The 22,481-nt window shown below is 45.9% G+C and overlaps 5 protein-coding genes across 8 annotated transcripts in view; 2 read left to right on the forward strand and 3 right to left on the reverse strand.

Moving 5' to 3' along the window:
* LOC6610514 (myocardin-related transcription factor B) overlaps positions 1-4,026 on the reverse strand; it is a 38,681-nt gene extending 34,655 nt beyond the window's left edge. The window contains exon 1 of the mRNA XM_032719489.1: positions 3,462-4,026. Within this exon, the coding sequence (XP_032575380.1) occupies positions 3,462-3,525 (64 nt within the window). The 5' untranslated portion in view covers positions 3,526-4,026. The remainder of the gene's footprint in view (positions 1-3,461) is intronic.
* Positions 4,027-8,769: 4,743 nt separating this feature from the next.
* Positions 8,770-10,147, forward strand: LOC6610517 (upstream activation factor subunit spp27). Its single transcript, XM_032719492.1, has 2 exons — positions 8,770-8,902; positions 8,977-10,147. Exon 2 carries the CDS (start codon positions 9,028-9,030, stop codon positions 9,760-9,762), a length of 735 nt encoding a protein of 244 aa, XP_032575383.1. The 5' UTR covers positions 8,770-8,902; positions 8,977-9,027; the 3' UTR covers positions 9,763-10,147.
* Positions 10,148-10,215: 68 nt separating this feature from the next.
* On the reverse strand, positions 10,216-14,116 carry LOC6610518 (adenosylhomocysteinase-like 1). 3 transcript variants are annotated; one of them, XM_032719491.1, is made up of 4 exons: positions 13,888-14,116; positions 13,078-13,820; positions 11,812-12,261; positions 10,216-11,748 (listed from the first exon to the last, which is right to left on the reverse strand). In XM_032719491.1, exons 2-4 carry the CDS (start codon positions 13,597-13,599, stop codon positions 11,155-11,157), a joined length of 1,566 nt encoding a protein of 521 aa, XP_032575382.1. In that variant the 5' UTR covers positions 13,600-13,820; positions 13,888-14,116; the 3' UTR covers positions 10,216-11,154. The 3 variants fall into 3 exon arrangements, with proteins under 3 accessions (XP_032575382.1, XP_032575381.1, XP_002035098.1); XM_032719490.1 differs by having other exon boundaries at positions 13,078-13,749; positions 13,811-14,116; XM_002035062.2 differs by having other exon boundaries at positions 13,078-14,116.
* A 248-nt stretch (positions 14,117-14,364) lies between these two features.
* LOC6610519 lies at positions 14,365-15,848 on the reverse strand. Its single transcript, XM_002035063.2, has 3 exons — positions 15,255-15,848; positions 14,915-15,114; positions 14,365-14,853 (listed from the first exon to the last, which is right to left on the reverse strand). Exons 1-3 carry the CDS (start codon positions 15,756-15,758, stop codon positions 14,415-14,417), a joined length of 1,143 nt encoding a protein of 380 aa, XP_002035099.1. The 5' UTR covers positions 15,759-15,848; the 3' UTR covers positions 14,365-14,414.
* Positions 15,849-16,251: 403 nt separating this feature from the next.
* LOC6610520 (autophagy-related protein 2 homolog A) lies at positions 16,252-22,429 on the forward strand. Of its 2 annotated transcripts, none has more exons than XM_032718173.1 (2): positions 16,252-16,400; positions 16,475-22,429. In XM_032718173.1, the coding sequence occupies exon 2, from the start codon at positions 16,600-16,602 to the stop codon at positions 22,315-22,317; it is 5,718 nt and encodes a 1,905-aa protein (XP_032574064.1). In that variant the 5' UTR covers positions 16,252-16,400; positions 16,475-16,599; the 3' UTR covers positions 22,318-22,429. The 2 variants fall into 2 exon arrangements, with proteins under 2 accessions (XP_032574064.1, XP_002035100.2); XM_002035064.2 differs by having other exon boundaries at positions 16,252-16,393.
* The last annotated feature ends 52 nt before the right edge of the window (positions 22,430-22,481 follow it).

A 22,481-nucleotide genomic window follows, 5' to 3' on the forward strand; every position in this document is an offset into this window, starting at 1 on the left:
GTGAATTATTCAGACAGTGCTTAGATGTACAGATGTACATACATATGTAGCATTGCGCCCACCCCTTTAAAAACCACCCACCCCCACCTGTTTTCCACCCCTGCACACGCCCACACATTGTTTATTTGCACAAATGCGTGCGCTTTCGTTTTTCGAGTTTTCCAACGAATTTATTGGCCGGCCAAATTGCAAAACGAGGTAAAACTGGACAATGTGGGCTATATAGCGCTGCCATACGCTGCGGATTTACATATATATCCACGGAAAACTGCCTGTTGCTGCTGTTGTTTAGGTTTCCCATTCGAGAACATGTGTCTGCAACATGCAAAAGTAATGCACACTGAGTGAAGCGGGTTGAAATACTAATCCTTACTATGCAAGCAAAATTGTTAATACAGTACGAGTATACTTATTCATTGTCTTAAGGGAATAAGAACAAAGTAAGTTCTAAGATTTTTTGAAATATTTTTTCACTAGTGTAGCCAAACTTCTTCGCTGTTTTTCCCCTAAAAAAAACCAACGATCGATTCCTCTCTTTCTTTGTATCGCGTACATGAAATCTGACTTTGACTGGACGCTGCCATTTAATGTGTGTAAACATTGCGCAAGCTGGAAACAACAACAACAGCAAAAGCAGCAGTAATAAATTTCTATATATTCATACGCCCCGTTGTACACGCTCGCCCAAAACATAAAAGACGCCAGAAAGAGAGGCAAAGAGTGGTCGAAAGTGGGACGGAGGATCCCGAACTCAGGCTGATTCAGAAAACAAACGAAATTTGACTACAAAAATGGGCAAAATGCAAATACACACAGTCGGCCGCAATTTCCATGTGTGCGTTTGGCTTTTTCGGCAATTTTGCGGCATGTTTTTCACACATTGGCGCGCTGTGGGGAAAACTGAGGAAAAACAATCGAACACGACGCAATGGCTGCCATGGAATATCAATATTCATTCGTGTATTCATATTCCTATTCATTCCCTTCGATACGATATAACATAGCCAAGATGATGATGATGATGCAAGTGCAAATTTATTTGCCACTTTGTGTGCGGCTCGCCGAGTTGTAAGTGAAATTTTGAATTTTTGCCATTTGGGCGGCTGGCTGGAAAAGCCTCCAAGTTGATTGATTTTCCAATTGCAAACTGAGTGCTTTTGGGTTAGTAGTTTTGGGGCCACACGGCGAGAAATTTCATTGATTATTTCTATTAAAAAATATAAACAAATTTCATTGAATTTATTAAGTTTTTACACACCAAAAAAAAAGAAATATGTAGTTATAATTATGGATATTATTAACGTTTACTAACACTTTTTTGCCGTGCAACAAACAGTTCAATGAGCTTTGGCAGTTCGACCAACGATTGATCCCCAAATTCTTCGGCTGAACAACAGAAAATGAAAATTTCCCCCTTTTTGAATTCACAGTTCAGCACGATTTTCCGCCGCCGCCCCAAAACTGAGGAGCAATCGAATGAGATGTCAGGAATGCCCGGACAAAGGGAATTCAATGGGTGGCAAGGGGTAGCTGCAGCAGAAGGCGACTGTAAATAGCCCTAGCGACACTCATTTTAAAGTGTTTAGGAGCGCTCACACGCAGAAAACACAAAATGACAACACCTTGTGCCCCAGTCAGCACTAAAAATTACATTGAAAATTGTCGTAAAAACCAAGAAAAATAAAAAGAAAAGCAGGCTGGAAAGGGACAGCACTCGTCTGTGGCTGTCTCGTTTTTCTTTTTCATTAAATTACATGTTATTCTTTGGCTTTGGTCGCACGGCTCAGCTAATTTTGTCGAGCAGGCTGCCTGCGTTTATCATGTAAATAAAAAAGCCATAAACGAAAAAACCAAAATTAAATTTTATCCAACATTCTGTTGCAGTCGTCTAATCACAGCCATCAGATTCGCTATATATCACAAGGAATAAAATTATATATATATATATATGCGCGCGATATATTGAAAGAGTGTCAAGGCTTGGAAAATTTTATGTTCCGATTAGCCGCAAGAAATGGAATTTTTCTCCTCTTCTCGGCTACTTGTAAACAAGACTGCATTGTTGTAAACAAGTCGTTTATATGGCCAAGATGATTTGGCTTAGCCTGTTGTTCGCTTGTTTTTTAGTTTGATTAATTCTGGGTATTAGAGTAATTTATTTATTTTTAAACGCTTCACACGAAAGTTTATTTATCGTGGGTTTCAACAAGTGGCAGCATGGATTAAATGCATATTCGAAGATAAAAGGAGTTTTCTTTGAAGGGTTCATGGATCTGAGATCGAAACTATTAGGAATATTATCGGAAAGCATATTTATTTATTTATTTCATAAATATTGTTTATTTTAAAAGATTTTCCTTCTGTTTCAAAAGTCATTCCGCTACGAAAGACCGCTTCATATATGAGTTGCATATTCCCATTTGTCTATATCATCGGTGGGGTGTTTTGTGGCGTAGCTAAGGGGCGGGGACGGTGGGCTGGTCAGTTTGACATTGAGCGCGTGCCAAGCAGAAAACGCACGGCCAAAAGGCAGCAAAAACGAATTTAAAAAAAAAAACAGCCTCCTCTCATTAGGGACAACACTTTGCCTAATTCAACTAAACTAACTAAAATGCATCTTAGAGGTTTTTTAAAGTATTAAATATGCTCGTATTGCATTGTTCTTATACATTCAAATTTACCCAACTATTTTTTGAATTTAGTATTCACGCAATATAACGATTTTCAGGAATTTACAAGTGCATAATAATAGTTAAATTAAAACGAACAAATAATTTATTTCTTTTAGCGATTTACTAAATAGCGAATGACTAAATTATAATCTGGTTTAATTTGCCACAGTAGCCACAAAATATAGAAAACTATACAAGCAAGTTTAAAGAAAAGTTTAAAGTTTAAAGTTTAAAGAAAAACTAATTAAATTAGTTCACTGAGCAAAATATTTTGACATTTCCGGTCACATTTAAATGTTGTCAAAATCCCGGCGAAAGTCCATTTTTCCCCAGCTAATCACGAGGCCTATTTTTTGCAGCCGGTGGCGTTGGCTGTCATGGTTTTCCACTACTGCCGAAAAATTTTAAGTAGACCCGTCAGCGGCTTTGTTCCAATTTGGCTTTGGTAGCAGGAAAAACTAAGTGCCCGGCAATTGCTGGCGCAGGGCAAAAGAGCAACAAAAATTAAAACAAACAAATGGAGAGCAAAGTTAATGTCAGTCAAGTGGCGGGGGCAGCAGGGAGCGCGCGGGGGGATGCGAGGCAAATCAAGCATAAATCTTTCAATTGTGTTTGGATTTTGGGCCGGAGTTAATAGCCAAGAACAGCGGCGGCGGAATCGGTTAACGAACCCGCTGCACTGCACTTTTCCGGCCATTGTTTATGTTGAACGGTGGTGGATAGGTGGATATCTGGATATTCGGATAGGCTGGATAGGTTGGATATGTTGGATGTAAGATCTAAGCATACCCTCACAATGTTTGCAACATTTTGCTGGTGGCTCATCGCTGGCGACGTCGGCAATGACCGGCATGGTCCCCGCGAACCACTCGAACCACTGGAGTCCGGTGGTGCAGTCCTTTCGGAGATTCTTCTAGGATCCTGCTTGGCTCGATGGACGGCTCTGATCGGCGGGCTATTAGAGGAGACACATCCTGGGGTTTCGGCACTAGGAACACTCGCGCGACACAACCACCTGCTGTCAGGAATCTATGGTTTCTCTGTCGAACTCTCGATCTCGATCGATCGATATCTTTTACCAGCGGTTTCAGCAATGGAATGTTGGCATTTTCGTAACACTTCGTAACTTAGTCTAAACACTTTAAGATCAGTTAGATCGGTTAGATCGGGTGTAAGATCCTCTCTCGTTTCGCTATAGTCCGCTACTGACGGTGCTAATCGTTCTGCTGTCTGTCGTCTGTGTGGGACGTCACGCCAGGCTATTTCTAGTCTTTTTTGGCTTTCACATTGCGCTTTTCCGTGAAAATCGTCTGTTTTCGTTCGAGAGACGTTCAAACGTGAAACCTCCGCAGAGACCACTGAGTGAAGATATTCCGGGCGCACGCCGATCTGCTCCCATTTCGAATACCGAATTCGAAATCTTCAAAATTTTCGAACGACTCTCCCGCGGAGGCAGCAGCTCGCCAATGTTAGATAATTTGGCTTTTTCACAATTTTTCCTCAATGAAACAATGAACTTTCACATTTCCTACACGAACAACAAGCGATTCGTCGAGCTGCTCGCTCTTTCACTCTCCGAGTTTCGAAAACGCTTTTTCGAAAATAGAACTCAAGATCCTCTCCGCGGAGAGTCTGGCGATCGGCGCACGGCTCTTAATTTCGAAAAGTTTTCTTCTAAGTTTTCGGTCTACTTTCCCGAGCACCCTACACTAAGGAGAGTTGCTCACTGGGTCCGGCATTTGGGGTCCTACGATCGTTTGGGATCGGTTCCTAAGTGGGTTTGTGGGTCAAGACGCCTGCCTGCACTTAGTCCAATCATCTTCGGGTGGGTTCGGTTTCGGGGAAATGCGCCAAGGTCCCCCAAAGGTTGAAATTGATTGGTGGCGAATCCTTGGCTGTCACATTATAGCAATTAATGGTCTTTTAAGTGATACCTAGTATAATTTTTACCAAATAGGATTGATTATGTGACTCCGTCTCAGATTTTTTGTACTCATAGTCTCATTTTCCCCAAAACTAGTTAGGCAGTCAGCAAATGTAGCCATTTAAAGTTCAATGCATCTTAACCCAATCACTCTTCCTATCTGAATACAGCCTGTACACTTTAAGTGTATTCTATTTACGACTGACTTCATAAAATATATTTCCCCATTTCATATTCCAGTCCCCCACCAACACCTCCTATTTATCCCCCAAGCCCCCACCCCTTTCGCAAGGAGCAACAAAAAGATATGCCAAGTGAAAAATGCGAAAAAAATCATATTTATTATTTGGCCAGCATCCAAAGCAGAGATCTTAACTGCAAAAATCCTTTGCAAACATTTCGACGACCTTGAAAAGCAACGTCTCTGAAATAACTTTCGCCAGATCGCAGCATAATTTTCTGCCAATAAACAAATTCACAAATTGGGCAATTGGACGTTGGGGAATCGATTCCAGCCATAAAATATAATTTATGATTCGTGCAGAATCTAAACACATACCGAGCTGCGAATTGATTTCAATTCGATTGTGCGGGGAGTTGAAAGTTTCAGTGAAAGAACCACCTGCATGACTAATCCCCGATCAGTATCCCCCATCGAATTTGCTCTTTCGATTGATTTGCGGCCGAGGAATGCAGGCGAGTGAAAATCAAAGTAAATCGCAGATTTAAATTTAGAACGCCCCAACTAATTGGGTTAAATATAGCGCCAAAATATATATATTTCTTATTATTCGCAAATAGAAATATACGCTTAAAAGTAAACCATTAAAGCACATACCGAAAGCAGCAACTAAAAATAATAAAATTGACTCAGCTCTGATTTTCGCTGTCGTTCGTTTTGATTTAGCGACACAAATTCTTGCTTCGCCCGACTGACCAGTGCAGAATTTTGTTGGGAATCATTTCTTAAATTTATGGCCAAATTGGGCGCAAACGTCAAAAGGCTTTTCAGAGCCCCGGGGAAAATCGGGCAAATGGGCGGCGGATCACCAGGCATCATCTTCGATTGTGTCATGGTTGTGGGCGTGTTGTTTTATGACGCCTTTAGTCCCAGAACTATTCCCAGCCCCCCTTAATACAGTGGATACAAGCACATCATGGACCTAGTTGTTAAACCCTTACATGCAAATTTAGACACTTATACGCTTTATAAGTACTTGAATAGCAAAATTAATTTAGTTAGGATTTTGAGCTATTTGAGTTTTTAGCCACTGTATGTTTGGCTAAATCTTTTTCGGTTTAAAGCATTCGATTCCTCGCTCCTGCATTGGTAAATTGTCGTAAACAAAGTGTAGCGTATTTCATGCGAAAATATCGCCCATGTGAGTTTTCCATTTGCGGCGATTGCACAATTTTCACACTTTCCATGCTGCAAGTGCAATGCCAGGGCCAACCGAAGTGCACCGAAAAAAAAAGGGAATTTACTGGCGAATTTCGGCGTTTGCACACTTTTATGGTGCACATGCTAAAAGCATAAAAAGATACATGCACGTCCATCCATTCGAATCTAATTGTTGCCGCTGTCAAGCACCTCGCCCAGGGTCACAGACAAATAGTTGGCCCCCGAGTTATGAGTGGGACGACTTTTATGGCCCACTGTGCACCAAGAACTCCCCTCCACCGCCGCACACACTCACTTTCGGATCGCCTTAATGCAGCTTTGCTTATTTATTTCTCGATTTTTATGCATAAATTATTAGCGGGTAGCATAAAAAGTATGGGAACACGGCAGCAAGACAAACACAAATCGAGCGCGTCAGAATTTTCGGCGTGGGCGAGAAAAGTCTTTCTCCCTTTTTTTGCGGGGCAGGAGCGGTGGCGGGAAATTGGAAAACATTTTTCACCATGCGAAAGTTTTGCTGCTTTTACTTTGACGTCGTTTCATAATGACGAAACGGCACAGCGAGCATTTAGTTTTAAAGCAGCTATAAACAAAAATGATTCGAAACAGCGGGAAACTTCAAGAGATTTCCATTATTTCCTTTACCTTTTTTTCGTTTTTACCAAATATTTAAATTATGATAATTAATGAAAACCATTCTTAGCTGCAATTCATTTTATTTAGTAATGAAATATACAAATAATAACTTCATATTTCTCAAGTGATAATCAAATGTTATTTTTCCTAAGGGATCTAATTAAAATGAAAAAGACTTTTTAAAATGCCTATTTCGTCGCATGATTTCAAAATCTGCGATAATTTATGTGATTACTTAAATGAGAAATGTTAGATCGGTAAAAAGAAAAACAAAAACTATGCCAAGAACATATAAGTGGTCAGAAAAAACACTGAAATCCCAAATCTGTTTTCCACACTGCCTGCGAAAACTGTGCGATCACTTTTGTGGGCGGCACATAGCAACAGGTAGGGGCTACAAACTTTCGGCAGACACTGTGAGGCGACAACAAGATAAAATAAATAAAAAAGAAACAAACAAAAAATAAGAAATGGATGCCTGACAACACGAAGCACACCCGCTGCAATAAATAAATATTTAAATCGGCGAATAATGTTTACATGTGTAAAGATACTGATTTAAATATATATATGTTATTTTCTCTCTAGTGATAATATTCAGAGATTTCCCTCGGGTCATTGCATTTTGGATGCTGAATTATACAAAAAATGAAATAAGTTACTTGCACTCTTATCTTGAGTTGTGTATTTTTAATCAGTTTTATAGTTACATGCATATATGTATTGATGTACGTATGTATGTACATATCTCAGAAAACACTTTTATCGTTGCCGGGTAATTTCTTTACAGAATTACTGGATCTAATGCACTGAACTGACTCAGTGGAAATAGTAATAATAGAAACAATAAGTTTATAAGGCACAGTACAGTCGGGCCCCTATAAAATGCACTGCATAAATGAAAGACCACTGTATACACAATTACTACATTTCGTGTTATATGTTATACTGTACGCTACACATTTATTTATTTAGTTCCATATTTATTTCCAATCAAAGAACTTAAGTTAAGGAGAGCGTATATTCCAGTTGGAAAAAGGGCGTCGCAGTCTCGAGCAAAAGAAGACAACAAAAGCCGTCAAAACGCCGGCAAAACAAAGACGCGAAGCAGCGGAACAAAGCGGAGTAGCGAAAAGCGACGAAGAGGAGCCACTGGGAGATGGGAAAACTTGCGAATCTCTGGCTAAAAGCGAATTAAAAGCAGCCGGATAGATATACATAAATGCAATTAAATAAAGGGGGCCTACATGAGAATTGCAGCAAAAATCAAATTTGGACGGGAATCTCACGCACATCGCACGCACTGAACTCACACACACGCTCATTTATATAAATAAACAAAAAAGAAGAAGAAAAAATAGCAAAATTACCTCAGCGCACGTTCTTGTTGTTGTTGCCGTGGTTGTGTGTGTGTGTGTTGTAGTTGTTGCTGGTATCTTTTATATATGTTGTTATTGTTGCTGCAGCTGCTGAAATCGCAGCGAATATCGCGACACGTAGACGACCAACGTTAAGGCCAAGAACTTATTGCGCATCGGAGAAGCGTTTGGCGGCGCGGGGCGAACTTAAGTCGGTTGTTAAATATTATTTTAACAAAGTTTTTAACAAATACGCGACGTTTTTAGAGCTGGTACAAGAATCGATGTTTAGCTGAAACTATCGATATGCCAACAGCTTAGTGCTGATTTGGGGTGACCAGATTCCATGCATTTTGAATCAAAGGCGATTGGCAATCGATAGCGATATAACTTTAAGGAAATACAAGAATATTAAAATGAACATATATTTATGAACATATATGAAACTTTATTTGAAAAAGTAAAACCATACACATTTATATAATTTTGAGAAATAATTTCAAGACGTTGGCGGTGAGACAGATATCTGGACATTGCCGAAACCATTCGATCAGAACCACACTATTTATTGCCTTTATAAATCAGTATTCTTAAAAAAAAAACCTGATTATTAAGAAGTATAATGGACCTCACACACACTTTGCACTTTTTGAAAACAAACAATACATAAATATTCCTTTAAGTTATTGAAATCAGTTACAAAGTAAACTTCCACATACCTGTCATCTAGCCAGATTCAACAGCACCACCGCTTAACAGCATTAATCGAAACCGATAGGAGCTCTCATCAAGTTGCAACCCTATAGAGACGCCGGGACTTGGTGTAAAGAAAAAACGAAAAAGATTTGTCTCTTTAAGCGCCGCAAAGAATCCGGAAAAACGTGAATATACCACCGAAAACGGATCTCCGGTAAGTGGAAAATGCCTGGGATTAGGTTGTGCGTACAATGGAATAATTGAAAATGCCCACAATGTGACCCGCAGGCTGAAAGACCTACGTGTAGCGCAGGAAAACGAGGAACACCACGAACCAAGATGTCGGACATCTCCAGCGAGGACCTGCGTCGTGAAATTCAGGCGGTGCTGAAGGACGCCGATTTGGCGACCATTTCGGCGAAGAGGGTGCGCGAGCAGGTGGAGGGGAAGCTGAATTGCTCCTTGCTGAGCCGCAAGAAGGAGTTCGACAAGATCGTGATGGAGGTGATCAACGAGCAGCAGGACGAGGAGGACGAGGACGATGACGAGGGCAAGGATCCCGATGCGGATCCCGACGATGAGAGCGAGCCCAGCGAGGAGGAGGACCCCAGCAGCAGCGAGGAGGAGGCCGCCAAGAAGAAGAAGCAGAGCCCCAAGAAGAGGCCACAGCCCACGAAGCACAAGGCGCCCAAGAAGAAACGCAAGACCCTAAATGCCGACGACTCCGGCACCGAGAGCGATGCCGGCTCGGACTCGGACTACGAGGTGGTCAAGAAGCCGGTGGCCAAGAAGAAGGGCAAGGCGGCCGGGGGAACAGGATCGGGACGTAAGAGCACCGGCTTCACACGCGCATACAATCTATCACCGGAACTGAGTGCCCTCATGGGAGAGTCCTCCCTGCCGCGCCACGAAGTCGTGAAGAAGGTGTGGGCCATCATCAAGGAGCGCGATCTGTACGACCCCAAGAACAAGCAGTTCGCCATTTGCGACGACGAGCTGATGAAGGTGATGAAGATCCGCCGCTTCCGCACCTTCGGCATGCTAAAGCATCTCAAGCCGCACTTTCTCGACTAGATCAGATCCGCCCTCCGATCCTCTCCAGATGCAAATATATGTGTATGCCTCTCCGCCAGCCTGATTTACAAACCCCCTGTAACTTTCGGCCCGCCTGGATTTGTTTTTTCCACAACCTTTGATTAAGATTTAGTTGACGCATGTGTTTTTAGCATTACCCTAATTAGGACGGGTGTGCACATTATGCACTTTACGGCATTTTAGGAATAGTTCAGATGAACGGAAAATTTACAAAAGAAAACAATTATAATACATAATGTGTATGATTTTTATGACAAACTCGTGTAGTTTACATTTTATAAAATATCAAAGAAAAACATAACAAGTTTAAGGCAAGTACCGAGTAATAAAAAGAGAAATAGACGAGTGATGCATCTGAAAAATACGAAAGCAACTTTTCCTGGTTTTGAATTCGACGGGGCTGGTGGGGGGAAAATCAATCAGTGGAACAGATCTAATTGCTCAATAAAGAATCCCTTTTTTTTATTGTTTTGCGTTTCTCACAAATTTCTTACAAACATTTTTCACTTTTTCTAATATACATATTAGGTGTATATGCAGTGTATATATATATAATTCTCGATCTGATATATATGCCAGCGTGTATATAATTGAATAAATGGAATACCATGCACTGCATTTCCATCAACGCTCTCGGGACGAAACGAAAGTACAAAAGTATAATCATAATCATAAGCGGGGGTTATAAACATTAACAAATTAAGCACGTAAACAATACGAGAGGTTAAATCGATCACTTATTGCCCAGCTGTCGTAGCTCAAGAAAGGGATTAGTCGGGAAAGTCGTTAACATTAAAATGTACATTGATTTCACGCCAAAAAAGTTATAGAAATGTCATGCAAATATGCTAGAAACCATTATACAAGTCAATTCCCATTAAAGATATTATCAATTCCGAATTAGAAGTATACATTTAGAGAACTAATCGCGTCTTTTGAGCTACTGCAGTCTGATTGACGACAGGCGTACGAAGTATCTAAAATAAATTTAAGTAACCGGCTAAAAAAAATGTTGATGGGGATAAATTCTTGGGGCAAGATTAGTTTTGGGGATTAGAGAGTCATGGTGGATAGGTGAACGGAGAGAATACTCCTGCGGCTAAAGCGAGTGCTAAATACTATGTCGAAGACTTTAAATGCTAACGAAAAGCAACCAAGAATTCTGCTCGAGCTAAACTAAGCAATACAATGGTAATAGTAACTTTGTGTTCTCCTTTCCGTATTCTTTTGTGTTTTCCGCGCGTGTATGTGTGTGTGTGTGTCAACAATTGTTTTAAATAGTTTTACTTCTTCGCAAAGACAATACTTTCGTTGGCGTTGTTGTTTCTTCTAATTGCTGGTGTTATTGTCCGCATCCGCCCGCCGTGCATCCTAGTAGCGGTAGTAGTTGGGCTTGAAAGGACCGGCCTTGTTCAGTCCCATGTACTTGGCCTGCTCGTCGCTCAGCTCCGTCAAATGGGCATCGAAGGTGGGCAGGTGCAGGCTGGCAACATACTCGTCCATCTTCTTGGGCAGCAAGTAGACATCCGACTTGTAGCGTCCGGGCGGGGCATTGAAAAGCTCGATCAGGGCCAGGGCCTGGGTGGCCGAGGTGATGGACACGGCGAACGAGGGGATGCTGGAGCAGCTCAGATTGACCAGCCTGCCTTCGGCCAGCAGTATGATGTACTTCCCCTCCGGCCAGATAATGTGGTCCACCTGGGAGCGTACCTTCTCCCAGGTCAAGTCCGGTGTGCGCAGGCCATTCACGTCGATTTCCGTGTTCGAGTGGCCCATGTTGCACACGATGCAGCCACTCTTCATCTTGTCCATGTGCTCGCGCACCACCACGTTCTTGTTGCCGGTCGCCGTCACCACAATATCCACGTTGCGGATCACCTCGTTCAGCTTGACCACACGGAAGCCATCCATACTGGCCTGCAGGGCGCAAATGGGATCGATCTCCGTGATGTACACAATGCAGCCCTATGATTGAAGATTAAGAAGTTAACAAAAGTATATCATACTAATGGTATGGGTGCCATTTACCTGCCCCTTTAGAGCCTGAGCACATCCCTTGCCCACATCGCCGTAGCCACAGACCACGACCTGCTTGCCACCGAACATCACGTCCGTGGAGCGCTTGAGGCTGTCCAGAATGGATTCCTTGCAGCTGTACAGGTTGTCGAACTTGGTCTTCGTCACCGAATCGTTGACATTCATCGCCGGCACCGTCAGCTTGCCGGCCTTAGAGAGCTGATAGAGTCGATGCACTCCGGTGACGCTCTCCTCCACGATTCCCTTGACCAACTTGAACATGGTCGGGTACTTCTTCAGCATCAAGTGCGTGGCATCGCCGCCATCGTCCAGGATCATGTTTGGCTGCCAGTTCTCCGCGTTCACGCATCGATCGATGCACCACCAGAAGTCCTCCTCCGTCTCGCCGCGCCAGGCAAAGATCGGGATGCCAGATTCAGCCAAAGCAGCGGCCACTTCGTTCTAAAAAATAACAAACTATCAGCATACCACGAGCCATCCGGAAAATAAGCAACGATATTAAGTTTGTTTAAAAATAGGAGTTCTTGAAGGCTAATAAAACGATTGTCAAACAAGTAAAGCCCTCGAGAGTTGGCCTGATAAATGGAGTCACCCTAATGCGGCGTAAACATTTGCTAATATCTGACTTATATCGAGCTGATAGGGCATCGGGCTCCACCCTCGCTAAGCACGGCACTCGTAGTTCGGCTGATAAGTCGCAGGTGATACAGGTGAATCAGCGTGACAGGCTGTCGGGGGCCGTGGGCGATAAAAGCTGGCACGGATGGGTGCATAAATGATCGGGGAAGGGTGCTCGCCCTCGCACTCGCATCGCTTCATTAGAGGAGCCATAAATTGTTTAGCGTCAGCAGACTCGTGATAATTGCATCAGCCACGCTGCTGGAACTCAAACTGCGTCCGTAACTTCCACTCCCAATGATATGGCGACCCAATTCAGGGCACATCAATTACTCAGCGATTGCCAAACACTTGAGCCGCGGGCGCTTAATTGATTAACATGGCTTGATTGATCATTTGTTTGCGTCGCCTGGCGTGACAACAATTGTCTCCAAGCGAGCGAGCAGATAAAGTGACCGAGCAGGCATATGCATATGAATTTAAATAAATATAGGAAAATAAGTTAAGATATCTCTCAAGAGTTTCCATTAAGTGCATTAAGCAGCCTATGAATACGTAAGAACCCCATTACATTTTCACACGACATCCGGAGTTAATAGCTAAACCAACATGGCGGATGGGTCGTAAACCAGAACTCACCTGCGTGGAGTAGATGTTGCAGGCGGCCCAGCGCACGCTGGCTCCCAGTTCCACCAGCGTCTCGATGAGCACAGCAGTCTGGGCGTTGATGTGTGTGCAACCCACGATCTTGGCATCCTTCAGAGGCTTGTCCTCGGCCGCGCGCTTCTTCAGCGCTATGATGCCCGGCATCTCCTGCTCCGCAATCTCGATCTCCCTGCGCCCAAATGCATGCTGGGCGAATATGTTCCTTACACAGAAGTCGGAGCTGCCTTTGGAGTTCTTCTGGACCTTCTCCCTGGGCGGCACGTCGTCGCCATCCTCGCTGCTGCCCGTGTAGCTGGCGGAGCTGAAGGAATCCGTTGAGGAGGCACTAAGGGAGCGGCTCCTGTACCGACTTGTCTTCTTCAGAGCCGAGGACTGCTTGGTGGCCGGCGGAGGAACCACCACGCTGGCATCCTGCGGCGCCGGTCCAGCCTGCTGCTGCTTGTCGCCGCCTCCGAATCCAGGATCAACTACCACAGTGTCTGCCAGGTTGTTCATGTTGGACGTAGAGGGTAATCTGGGGATTTCCTTACTATCCTTTAGTTGTCTCCTTGCTCCAGCTCCAAGTGCTCCACCTTCTGCGACTCCTGAGTTTGCAATCCTTTTCCGGTGCTCCTTCGAATGGCCGTCTTGGATGTTATGTAAAGCCTGAAATCCAAGCAGGATTCGCTGCAAATAGCTGAGTGGCCTGGCCTGGGTCTATACGAACTGCACAATCACTTGATTTGTCGACGTTGTGGAAATTGCAAAATTAATTGTTTTTAGTGCGAGTCTCCTTTGTTTCACCTCTCCACTATTGTTGTTGTTCTTCTTCTTCTTTTGCGAATGGGGGCTACACTTTGGATCCGGGGCTTGCTGGGAGTTTCCGGAGAGGTGATGATGATGCAGCCGTCGGCTTTCGGGCGACGTTGTTTGTGTGGCGACCAAGTGGGGGATCGTTTGGCGATCGCTTATAGAATTTGATTTTATCCGGAGAAAAGAGAACTAAACCGAACTGAGGACAGTAAGCGAGACACGCGAAAATACCAAAGCAGAAGGCGTTAGTGCTATTCTTCAAGTGTGGTAAGTTCCCACTGAAGAAAGGCCAAAGTAACGACTTTTCAACTGAACTTATGTTTTTAAGTTAAGAACTTATGTTCTTAAGTTCTTGTTTATTTTTATTAGGCAAAAGAAAAAAATCGTGATTCACACCTTCTCAGCTGCAGTGCAACCAGACTGCAAAGCTTTTAAATCTGATGGGTAAATTAATGAGTCAAAGAGAAATTGGCAAAGTATTCGAGGTTTATTAAAATCAAATAGTCAACACATTCACCCTACATCTCCTCCTCCAGGTAGCCGCACAGCCCATAGTCGTCTGCCGTGGTGACCAAGTGCGCTTCGACGAGAAGGCCCTCCTTGTATGTCTGTCTGTTGGCAATCAAACGCGACAATTCCTCCGGGACAAGTGGTCCTTGCTTGGCGTGTTTCTGGATAAAATCCGCCGCCAGTTTTCGATCCACGACGGACATCTCCAGGCTGCGACTCCAGGCGAGCAGGACCAGCGGTCGCTCCGGACTCAGAGCCAGCGAGGGTGACACCAGATGGCGATACAAACAGCCACCCACGATGTCCTGCAGCTGCTTCACTTGGCCGGGAAATGCGCAGGGATGGTAGAGCATCACGATGGCACCTTCCGCCAGATTACGCACGTATCGTTGTGGCGGCAAATATGAATAGGTGCCATATTCAGCGGGCATCGGGCGATAGGGGCCACTGGTAATAATAAAGGTTTGAGGTTGAAATTAGCAAGAAACTATAATACAGTTCGCCTTACTTGGTGGCAGGCAGATGGGAGTAGCTGATGGACTCATTAAGGCACTTGGCAGGCGGCAGATATGCGCTGGGCAGAAAGTGCTCCGTAAGAATGGCTTCTCTGGACAAATCTGGCTGATACAAACTGCGATTACTGCTGATGCAAAGAAAATTCAGGCTGTCACGGATGTCATTTGGATCGAAGTCCACAGAAAGGTTGCTCTGAAAATTGGTAATAACAATGATAGAAAAAGAGGACTAATACTAAGCATTCATAGGTATTTAAGGGGGTTCTCCATATTGCGTACCTTCTTTTGTTTGGTGGAACACCCTTCAAATGTTATCTATAAGTCTAAACTCACCTTGCCATCATCACAGCTGCCTTGTTTAGTCTTGTGCGGTTCGTTGGGACCCTGCGGAAACCATTTTCCCTTCCAAGTATCCTGTGTGGTGGACTCCGCCGACTTGGTTTCCTTCTCGACCAGCGGTTTTTTCTTCACCACGTGCGGCTCTCCGGGAGCTTGTGGAAACCACTTGCCCTGCCAGCCATCCTTGGCTGTGGACTCCAGCAGAGGAACTTCCTCAGTGGTGCTCTTCATTTTGGATTTAATCGCTTTTTGCTGTTGTCCCGGGGCATGGGGAAACCACTTGCCCTGCCAGTCATCCTTGCCGGGCGACGCACCTAATGGAACCTGCACACGTTGCACTTCATTGGATATGTCGGGTGGGGACTTCCCAATCTTCCCTAGCTTCTCATCAGGATCAAGAGTTGGCTCCAGCAGATTGGCCTGAGACTTCTTGATGGATTTCGCATCGATGAGGGCGAACCCAAAGCAGAAGAGGGTCAAGTAATTCCAAATAAACATAATAATTGCAAGCGAAAGAAAAACAAAAGCGCAAAATAAGCAAACAAAAATATAATTAAGAACTTTGCAAAACAGCTGTGGAGCTGCGTTTTTCAACACTGACCAAAGCATGACTTTGTTGCGGGGTAGCAACAGGTGGTTTGGATTTTGAATTAATCTTCGATGATAATTATGTGTTGTTTAAATACTAAGTTATATTTATTAACGGAAATGTAAAGATTTACACGCCAAGCACACAACTTATAAAATGAACATAAAAGTAAATTTAAAATGACTACTTAAATCAGGCAGATAATGCAAGCAGCATTATAATTCAATAGTTAATCAATGTATATTTTAAATATCCAGACAGGGTTCTAAAGTTTACTGACAAATTACTTACCAAAAATCGGCTTATAATAATAAATCATATCAATTTAAAATACCCCGTTCGACCCATCCCCCGCATTGCCCTTAGCAGGGGGTATTTGGTGAACTTCTCACACCTGGCCACACTGGTCGCAGCAACAAAAAAAGAAGAACAAGGGCCAACTTGATGGTCACTTGCTACTGCGCTTTATTAATTCATAATTTTCAAAAATAATGCACATATATATCCGCCCACAGCCGCGCTGCGCCTCCGCCAATCGAAAAATGTGAGTGGTAAGCGTTTTTACCAGAGTCTTATCAACAAAATAAGCCTCAATTCTCTTCCGTTTCCGTGATTCGCCACCCAGAAAACAATAACAAAGGGGAGTTGTTGTTGCTGTCGCTGCTGCTGCGCTGGAAAAACAACTCGCATAAAATTTTAAAACGCACAAAGAAGGCGAACGTGGAAAGTTAGGCTAACAACTCAGGCGTGATGTCGTGGTTTAATCCCTGGGATGGCCTCAAAACAAAAATGTGTCGCTACCTGCTGCAGCGATACCTGGGCCAGTTTTTCGAGAATAACTTGAACCTGGAGCAGCTGAAGGTGGACCTTTACAATGGCAAGGCAGTGGTGGAGGACATATTCCTGAAGGTCAACGCGTTCAACGATCTCTTCGAGGACCAGGGCTGGGCCTTCGAGGTGGTCTCGGGCCACATTGGCCGCCTGACCGTCGTGGTGCCGTGGAATGCGCTGATGACCAACGACAGTAGCCTGGAGATCCACAATCTCACCATCACACTGAGGCCAGTCACACGCTACCAGAGCGGCACCACCATGCTGGAGTCCATGTGGTCGTCGGTGAGCAGCTCGATGCAAATGGCCGAGGAGTGCATGAAGCAGGTGGATGACGATGTGCCCTTTCTGAACCACAATAACGCCCTGATTGGGCTGGAGAAGTTCGCAGAGACCATCGACAACGTGCTCAATCGCATACGCGCCAAACTGACAAATACTACTTTAAACATTGAGTACCTGCTGCCCAGATCGGACCGGAAGCTGGTGCTCTCCTTCCAGGCCAGCCATGTGGAGTACAAGAACAAGACGGGCTACGAGATGCCCATGTCCACCTCCCAGGACACTGAAACCGAAGAAGATCCCAACAGCAGTTTCAATGCACTGCCCATGATAGCCAAGCACAATTTGGTGATCGAGGGACTTAGTTTGCACACCTCCGAAGTGCTTGATGTGATGGATCACCAGTTTGGACCCACTCCCTACGAGCAGCTCTGCAAGATTGTGGAACTCAAGGGCGCGCAAAACATCCAGATCAACATCAAGCAGACGGAAAACATAGTGGGGCCCAAGGTCAGCCTAGAACTAAGTCTGGACGACATATACTTCATGCTAACGCCGCGTCAAATTCACCTGCTGATCGAGTTCTCTAAGGGCTTCAACTGCGGCGGTCAGCAGGAGCGACCCAAAAAGGGCAGGAGCTTAAAATCGGCTCCGCCCAGTGAGTATCAGATGCAAAGTCTGCAGCAGCCCACTCGGATGACGGGGATTCTGGGCCAGAATGCAGACTGGTGTACAGGAATGTCAGAGGCGGATCCCTCCGAATATTCCGCTTACGGAAATCCCCCGAGAAGCGGTTACGCACGGAGTCGAAAGATGAGCGAATCCACAAACAGCATGGTCACCTCCTGTACCAATACACTGCAGCAGGAGCTGGGCTACACAGAGAAGTCCGGCGAGATCCTCAAGTTCAAGGTGCAGATCTCGAAAATCTACGGAATTGCTTTGCACCAGGACATTCTTATCCAGAACACGGCCAACATCGACAGTTGCAGCACGGTTTTCGATCACGCAAGTTACCTTCGCTACTCGGACACTGCCAGTGGTTTCTTCTTGGGCACGGTCCTGGAGAATCACATGCCGCTGCCAAATCAGCAGTACCTTCTGCTACGAGCAGCCCCAATAATCGTTAGTGGAAGCCAGCAGCGCTATTTCCAGGAGCTCACATCGAGGACTACTCTGTCCGCCACTGCGGTGGATCTCATCGAAGTCCTGGACAACTCCGTGGAGCACCTGCTCCAGTTCGACCGCCAGAGAAACTGCCCGGATGGCTACCACATCCGACCGGAGATCGTTCTCACCCAGAGCTCCTCGTTCATGTTCAAGCAAAATCACAATCGTTGCTCCAACAAAATTGAATGCAGTTTGGATGAATGTACGGCGGAATTGGATATATCTATATACGATCGACTGGGGGCGCTCTTCGGGAGCTCTCCGTTTTCCGGGGATTCCGATTCTTCAACGCCCTATCCAGATGATCCCAACCAAACGGAGTTTGTGGTGAAGTCCGAAAATCTGCGTCTTCACTTGCGTTTCCCTGTGGTGGATGGCAGAGCCGCCAACGATCCGCAAAAGATTCCCTGGTGGAAGAAAAATGTGCGACGTGATTTCTTGGCCGTGGAGTTCCGCTCCCTGGTTGTTAGTTCAAAGTCTCAGATAAGCATCGTTTCGGATGAACTAGATGTGTTCTATTGTGACGCGGATAAGCAGAGTGCCGTGCATCTCCTGAAGTGCCAGCAAAGAATGCAGCCGAACAAGAAGATCCAAATTGACGTACTGCAGTTAAAAGACACCACTGATGGCCAAAAGAAGCCAAGGAAGTCTCCGTTTAGCTCAAAATGTACCTTTGGCTACACCTCCCATGTTGAGGGACTCGATGGTAGCGTGGACAAAACCGATTCCCTTTTACCCGGCGAAACGGAGGAGATCAATGAATTCTGCGACAGTTGCACCCAGTCTTCCAAGCTGAAGATATTTACGTTTATACCGCACGTAAAAGTTGTGCTGGAATCCAAGAGCATGTATGAGCTGATATACAATCGCTTGAACGGAGATCTCTTCATGTGGGAACCGCGTTCTCCGCACTACGACAACAACACGGATAACGAAGTCCCAGAGTCAAAAGACCTGTATGCAGAGCCCCAGCTGGAAGAGTTCAGAAGAAACCTGCTGCTCAGTACGAGCGCCATGGAGAGCAGCATTTACTTTTCCATGGCGGAGCCAACGGTTTCTGCTCCACCGGCGCCACCTGTGCGGAATGAAGCCTTCTCCTTTGAGTTGTTTGTGGAGCAGGGATCTTTGATTCTTTTCTCGCATCTTCTAGATCCCGAGACCAACCAGCGATCCAAGGAGTGCGGTAAGTTTCAGGTGAACTTAAAGGAGCTGCGTTTGTTTACAGTGAATGGCTTGGACAACGATTCGAATCGGAGTTTCTTTTGCATCCAGCTGGGCGAGATCGACGCCTTGCATTGCGGGAATACGCTGCAGGACTTGGAGCTGGCTTGGAGTGATTTGGCGGATGAAAAGCTGTTGCCCACCATCTATAACTTTGCAAATGTTCATCAGCAGCAGGACAGGAAAAGAATGGAGGTGTTATCACTCGTGGCTGAGATCAAGAAGCAACCGGAGCAGCGCATCAAGAGGATGAAAATGTCCTTTGGAATAAGTGGCGCCATACTGGAGCATCACTCCTGTCACTCGGATCACTCTTGGCTGAATCAACTGATTGACTTTATGGACGTGGCCGATTTTCCCATTGAGGAATACGAACCGTTTGCTCTGGTCTCCGAGCTGCAGTTGCATGTTTGGAATGCTGGGATCGACTATCGGCCGAAATTCTTTCCACAACGTGCGTTCCTGGATCTTGGCTACTGCACCTTGAGCAGCAATATCATATCATCGATGAGTGGCTGCACCTTGCGACTGCTGGCCGAGGATTGCGTCCTGCACCTGGGATTGGTTAAGGAATCCAACGACTCCCTGATACCTGTACTGAACCTGGGACTCCTGAATATATCCTTCCGTTTGAATGCAGAAGGTAGTGGACAACCGCGAGTGGATCTGCGCTCTTCCATCCACGATATGCATCTGAAGACTTGCTACGATTCGGCAGCAGCTTTAGCCCAACTTATAGCCTATGTGGCCAACGACAGGGACTTGTGTCCGCCAGAGGAGCCCATCTTGAATGAGGACACCAAGCCCGCAGAGCCAAAACCAAACGAGGAGCATGAGGTGAGCGATCACACCCAGAACCATGTGAGCAAACTGATGGCCGATGCTGTGATAGACGTAGAGTGCTCGCCCAATCTCAGGGCAACGAAATCTCCAGGTGGTCGGGAGGAGGGCATTGAGATATTCTACTTTCCGGATGAGCCCAAGGAGAAGAGGAAATCTACGCCCGCCAAGCTACAGACCAAATCCCTGATGGTCGAGAGTCCCTCAATCATCGGAGACATCCTGGACTTTGAGTCGAATGTGATCTTACAGTCCTACTACCACCAGAGCCAAGTGCAACCGCAGACTTCACTGGGCTCTCAAGTGCAACAGGAGCTGGGTTCCCTGGGCAACGCGTCCCTGGAGGAGCGGGATTTCGACATCATCCACGACGAGGAGATTTCACGCATGGACAAGTTCGGTGTCAAGCAGATTTACATCTCCGATGACCCTCTGCAGATTGTGGACAACCACTTTGAGCTGCCGCACGAGAAAGTGGATCTGCTGAGGCCTCCAGCTAATTTCCCAGTGGCCGAGAGCACTTACACCCTCTGCGAGATGACCTTCACGTGGCACCTTTATGGAGGTCGGGATTTTCCCGATGAGCCGCTCAAGAAATCCCCTTCATCGGCAACCAGTGGCTTTGGCATGTCCGATACCTACAAGTATGGCGTGTCTCAAGCTCAAGAGCAGGATAAACAAGACAAAAAGGGTTCCAAGAAGAGTCTGCCCAAGCAACCCAAAGGATCGCAGCGCAATCTGGAGGTTCTAGTGGAGATGCAGCTCTCCAAGATTCGATTCTCCTACGAAACCTATCCGTTTACCTCTATGTACTCGTCCCGTCAGGTGCTCCTTGTGTCGGAAATCGAAATAAGAGATAGATTACGATCGTCGGACATCAACAAGTTCCTGTACCATCCGACGGGCAACAATTTATCCCACAAGCCGGACGAGAACATGGTCATAGTGAAGGCTCTGAATGTGCGTCCGAATCCGCAAAAGAGCTCCGCGGAAGAGTGCTCCCTGAGGGTCTCCATTCTGCCCATAAAACTCAACATTGACCAGGATACTCTGCTCTTTCTCGAGGACTTCTTTTCGGGCATGTTCCGAAATTCCGCTAGTGCTGCTGGTGGCACCAAGACGGAGGTCAGCAGCTCGTCGGCAACGGACATGCCGGTGATGTCGGTGAGCAAAATGCCGGACGAGTTTTCCGATGAATTGCCCGATTCAGAAGTTAAGGAGATGGTGGAGAGGAACCTCAATGTGCTGATTGAAGAGAACAGCTTGGATGTAGAGTTGGAGGAGGATACCGCCACGGCTCCACCTGTGTTCTTCCGCGAGGTGATCTTCAGTCCAGCACTTCCCATTTGCTTCGACTATCATGGAAGGCGGATTGAACTTTCCCGAGGACCGGTCACCGGCCTAATCATGGGTCTCGCCCAGCTGCAGGGATCCGGAATTAATTTGAGGGAAATTGTGAACCGCAGGGGCATTCTGGGATGGAACAAACTCTGCGAGTTCCTGGCCAAGGAGTGGCTGAAGGACATCAAGCGGAATCAACTGCCTAATATCCTAAGCGGGATTGGACCCACGAATGCGGTGCTGCAGCTTTTCCAGGGTATCTACGATCTTTTCCGGCTGCCCATCGAGCAGTACAACAAGGATGGACGAATTATCAGAGGATTCCAGTTGGGTGCCCAGAGTTTCACCGCTCGCACAGCACTGGCTGCCTTGGAGATCACCTCCAGGATCATACACCTGCTACAATTCACGGCGGAGACTACCTTCGATATGCTATCTGCAGGTCCTTCCATGAAGAAACGAAAGGGCGGCAGGCAGGGCAAGAGGAGGCGACAGGGACGACCCAAGGACCTGCGCGAGGGCGTGGCCAACGCCTACACCATAGTGAGAGAGGGCATCAACGAATCGGCCAACACACTCATCGAAGCCGCCATCACGGAGCACGACCAGAAGGGCTACAGCGGAGCGGTGGGCGCGGTGGTGCGCCAGATTCCGCAGTTGGTCGTCTGCCCGGCGGTGCTGGCCACCCAAGCCACCACCAACATCCTGGGCGGCGCCAAGAGCTCGCTGGTTCCGGAGGCCAAACTGGAGGCGCGCGACAAGTGGAAGCAGGAGATCCACTAGGCAACTGCTCCACAGGCCGACTAGGTTTACGGTAGCTATAGTTCACGGGGCTTACAGCATAACGCAATGTTTTTTATTGTTTTACTAATAATAAATAATGTACATAAAAGGAGCACTTGTACGAGGCGGCGAGGTGACGAGGGAATTGGGATCCCGAACGGTGA

The sequence above is a fragment of the Drosophila sechellia genome, chromosome 3L, assembly GCF_004382195.2.
Source record: "Drosophila sechellia strain sech25 chromosome 3L, ASM438219v1, whole genome shotgun sequence".
Lineage (NCBI taxonomy): Eukaryota > Metazoa > Arthropoda > Insecta > Diptera > Drosophilidae > Drosophila > Drosophila sechellia.